Source organism: Cyprinodon variegatus, unplaced genomic scaffold (genome assembly GCF_000732505.1).
Source record: "Cyprinodon variegatus isolate N-32 unplaced genomic scaffold, C_variegatus-1.0 Scaffold583, whole genome shotgun sequence".
Lineage (NCBI taxonomy): Eukaryota > Metazoa > Chordata > Actinopteri > Cyprinodontiformes > Cyprinodontidae > Cyprinodon > Cyprinodon variegatus.
Genome location: NW_015151036.1, coordinates 329,012 through 334,023, shown reverse-complemented (window position 1 = coordinate 334,023; position 5,012 = coordinate 329,012). Strand labels below are relative to the sequence as shown.

The window sequence follows — 5,012 nt, the reverse complement described above, 5'->3', positions numbered from 1 at the left end:
AAATATATAAATGTGGCATTAATTTAATAAAATACATCTTCATTTTATTAAAAAAATATATATAATAATTTCAGTGTGCATTTAATTGCATCTGTGCATCGAAACCATTAAAATAATCTGTCAAACTCACCCATCAAAGTTAGGGGGCGGTTATCTAACACCTGATTGGTCACCCACATTAAGGCAAAGCAAATCGATTACAGAGACTGTGATCCACAGGTTGTGAACATACTCTGTTACAGTAGGTGGCGACTCGATTCGCGTTAACCCCGCCCCCTAACATATGCGTGTTTCTATTGTGACTTTCGAGTGATTGATTTTTTTTAGAGTGCCTCTGTAAAACATGGATCCACTGAAAGCAATAAAAAGCTGTAACCCGCTGAGAAGGGCAGTCGGTGTTTGCGACAGTGCTATTTCCAAACGGCCCTCTAGGGGGAGCACAACTCAAAAATGACTTGGTGCTGTGTTAAGTTTGTCGACCCACCTCTGGAAGTTCTTATAGCCTCTATTTCTTTGATGCACTGTAAATTCTTTTTGCAAGCACTCTATTATAAGACTGGAGTTGATATCTATTACGATTGTAATGCTTCTTTAAAATATATATTGTTTTTTTTTTATTTAAGGCAGCAATGGCTATGGAGGATGTTGAAATTGGACACTGAGCGGTTATTTCTAAATTTCTTCATAAAAACTTGCATCAATCCCCCAGAAAGGTTCCTGCTTATGACATTTCATATTACATCAGGGCTTTTACCTAACATGGGAAGCCTGGTGCACGTATGTAAATAAGTAAGAGGCTTTGCAAAGTGGAAAAGATTTAAGAGGATGTGCAGGACTCATGTTAGAAGCTGTTTAATGCAGCATCTGCTTACTGGGACAGCTGACTCACCACAGCCATCTTCCTCTCATGCCGTCCGTTACTAGCTGTAAAACAGATCCTGCTCTGCTTCCAGTCATGTTAGCAGCCAAGCAGCAACTGCCAAGGGCTGCACAGAGAGACATGCATGATGAAATATGACATCTGACTCTGCTGCCTTTGCAGAGCGTCTCGCGTCATGGGGGCTTCATGCAGCGTCCCGAGGGGCTGCAGCGTTCAGCTCTATGTGCCAGTTGTAATCTGTGGGAGACATGAGCTGGTAAATGTAGACGGGAGTTCATTAAATCCCTCATCTCCGTACCGGAATGTCATCCGGAGCCCGTCGGTGGGCAATAGCTGACGTTAACAGGTGGACTAATGTCAAACAAGCCAGGCATTGCTTTGGGTTTCTTGATGCATGTTGCAGGAGGCCTGTGCTCCCCTCACTAACTATGACCATGGGAAATTATTAAGAATACTTCACTGGTTTCCAACTGATTAATGGAGATGGAGATTTAATTTGGCAAATAATAAAATAGAAACGTTAAAGAAAAATCTTTTTAATTTTAGTCTCATTAATATTTCTAGGTCATTCATGAAATTATACACGATTAATTAGAGGCTTATTTGTCTCTAATAGGATGTTTTTTTTTACCAACTTGAATAAAATAACCCAAAGTCTGACAACTTGACTAGAATTCTAGAAAAACATTAAAATTAATATTTTCTGCTCTGACATTAGTTGCTCCGCATTAATAGAAAACAACCCAAACTCAAGCTAAGCTCTGAAAAAAATAGTTCTTCCATCCATTACAGGTTTACAGTTGCTTTAAAAACTCCCCATGATTCAAATGCTTCTAAACACACCTTAAGGAATGATGCTTTGGATGACTTTGACTAGGCCGTTTGGACCTTTTCTAACCAACAGCCTCATCACTGACTCTAAAATCCCTTGGTATACAGAGGAAGTTATGTTTTACTAAAAGGCTGCAATACCGGACCAAATTATCATCATCGTCAGCTCTCCGCCGGTGCTCCGAAGTTTTTTTACATGAGGTCTTTTTTAGCTCAGATGTTGTCAATAAAGTTAGAATTTTGGCTCATTTAGCTTAAGCAAACTTCAAATTTCAAAATTATTTGGAAATTGCTCCATAGGTTGCAGTGGTGGCTGGTTGAGTTAAAATAGAACGTCAAAATAGACGTACAGTATACCAAAACAAATCAAATGTATACTAAAGTATGAATGCCAACAACAAACAACATTCTAAAACATTCTGAAAAGTGCTTTAAATCAGTCTTAGTTGTTTTAATCCATGCTGGGTCAGATCCTGACGTTTGAAAAGTGAGGCAGGGAAAGCAGAATAAAGCATTAGCCTCGCTGCATGCAGTTAGCCTAGCCTTGGAGCTAAATAATTCTATAAACGTGTCAATCAGCTGCACTTTCTAACAGACGACTGTGACGTCAGTGCTGGAGGGGGTTGGTGAGCAAATAAAGTTGCTTTCAGCTTTGCGTGCAGGAGAGCTGCTCCCCAGGATGCTCCTGTATTTAGCATTGAAGAGGAGCTACTGCGCTGGAAAATGTTTAACCAGAGTCTATGGGGGAGGATTTCTGTGCCCCAGGTCGGACACACGTCACCGATCCAACAACGGATGAAACAGCTTTACTAAGACTTAGACTTTGACAACTTTTATTGTCATTTTGTAAACACTGTGTGTATACAAAATGACAATGAAAGTAAAAAAATAAAAAATAAAAAAAACAGAAATTCTGTTTTGTACAGCTTTCTACGGAAGAGGATTAAGGCCACTGGAAAAAAAAAAATTAACTGATTTTTACATTTTATTTCAGTTTAGTATGGGGAAAAAAGAATTCTGGGAAAAAACTCAGAATTCTGACTTTAATCTCAGAATTCTGACTGAATTCTGAGATTAAAGTCAGAATTCTGAGAAAAAAGTCAGAATTCTGACTTTAATCTCAGAATTCTGACTGAATTCTGACAATAAAAAAGTCCTTTAATCTCAGAATTCTTTTTTCTCAGAATTCTGACTTTTTTTATTGTCTGAAGTCAGTCAGAATTCTGAGATTANAAACCCAGGTTTAAAGCCTTGCAGGGCAGCCTAAAGCCCACTGCCAACATTAAGACAGAAAAAAGAAAGAAAACAGTCAGTTCATGTGTTTTATAAAAAAAAAAGTGAGTCAGGAAATAGCCTATATTCCAAACTGAAAGATTGTTTTTCTCTACTTCAAAAAAACACTTTAAATTTTAAAATGGAAAAATGTTCTATTTTTATTTAAAAATTCAATATATAACATGGATTCTGTAAATTCTGTTAAAAGTAGAGTTGCACCGATACCAGTATCGTTCGGGGCCCCGATCCAGCACTAAAATGGTGGTATCGGTATCGGCGATCACGCTGTGCGGTTCTGATGTGCTTTACAAAAGCAAACAACGTCATCAGCATAGAGCATTTTGCGAAAAAGATAGAGGGGAGTCTATAAAAGGGACAAAAATGCCAAAAACACTTCCAAGTTGGTTCTAAAGTGGATTAAGATTAGTGTTGCATAGATACCAGTATCGGGCGGGGCCCCGATCCATCACTAAAATGGTTTTATCATTAACGGCAAGTACTAAAAGATAGGGCACCAATACTATTTTGAGGGCCAAAAGTTTATTCAACTATTGTCAACCATTCCAGGTAAAAAGTTCTACTGGATTCACTTTGTTTTAGTCTTTTTCCTGCTTCACAAAGGTAGGCAGCAGCTTGACAAAACCATGATGGCAATTATTTTACATCCAAGTAGTAGCCTATACAGTTCTTCATATATATACACACATCAATTTCAAACCGATAGTATCGGTATAGGCCGATAGTGCACAGCCAGGTATCGGTTATCGGTAATCGGTATCAGGGCCAAAAAATGGCATCAGCACAACACTAGTTTAAAGTAATAAATTATAATTTAAAATGTCTCCGGACTTTTACTAGTTGTTAATTTTCTTTATTTACTAGTTGTTGATTTGAAATTGGTTACCCCTGACTTAAGGTAATAATCATTACAGATACCGTATTCTCTGGACTATAAGCCGCCATTTTTTTCCATGCTTTGAACCACGCAGCCTATGAGAAGGTGCAGCTTTTCTGTGGATTTTTCCTAACCGCAGGAAAGGATACGTTGGAAATGAAAGAATAAGGGGCTAATTTTCATTTAGCACAAGAACGGGCTAGCAGCAGGTTCTACAGAGAACAAATGTCCCAAATTCACACATTTTCACATTTATTTGCCGCATTAAAGCTGCCGAACCAATGAAGAAACTGAGCTCTACTCCTGCAGAGCTGAAATAAAGAGCTGATGAAGCCCCATCTTTAGGTAGAAGCTAACTGCTGAAAGCTAACAAGCTAACAGGAGTTAGCATTCTTCTTCATCCCTACTCCAGGGGCTATAATGTGGAGCTCCCCCTACAGGTTTAGTGGGAAACAGTTCAGTAGATATCAGCGGCTTATAGCCCGGTGCGGCTTATATATGCAAGTTTTAATTTTTTTCAAAAAATTTTGTTTTATATATAATCTGGAAAATACGGTAATTGTTCTTGACACATTTCTTTGTTGGTTTTTTTTCCTTCACTGATTGAGATGTGGTTCTGACTTCAGGTGGATGGACGACAGCATCGTGCAAGACATCACGCCGCGCCTCATCAGCGACAGGCCCAACACGTACACCTACACCAAAGCCCTGGCTGAGAACGTGGTGCAGCAGGAGCAGGACAAGCTCCACATCGGCATCATCAGACCCTCCATAGTGGGAGCCAGCTGGCAGGAGCCTTTCCCTGTACGTCCACTGAATGCTGCCCTCTTTTTCTGCCTCCAACAGCAAAACCAGCTATTATATGACACTGTGCAGTAAAACATGCAGTGTTTGCAGCAGGGAGGAAATCAAGGTCTGCTCAATTTTAGAAAAATGTCACATTGAAAGGAGATTTTCCTGAATTTGAATCAAAGGAGCTCATGTTCTATTCATAGATGCTGGTCTAAGCTGAAAAATGAAAGTAAAAAGAGTAAAACTAAGAATCTTACACTGTTTTCTTTAAATAATTGCATCAAATTTTAAATACTAAGCTTCTGCTTTTTATTATTTCAAAATCCTGAACTTTAAAAT

General features: G+C 38.8%; 1 protein-coding gene across 1 annotated transcript in view; it reads left to right on the top strand.

Annotated features, from left to right (window-relative positions):
• Window positions 1-4,481: 4,481 nt before the first annotated feature.
• Window positions 4,482-5,012, top strand: part of LOC107095903 (fatty acyl-CoA reductase 1-like) — an 11,976-nt gene continuing 11,445 nt past the window's right edge. Inside the window, exon 1 of the mRNA XM_015392270.1 lies at window positions 4,482-4,685. Coding sequence (XP_015247756.1) covers window positions 4,512-4,685 — 174 coding nt within the window. The 5' untranslated portion in view covers window positions 4,482-4,511. The remainder of the gene's footprint in view (window positions 4,686-5,012) is intronic.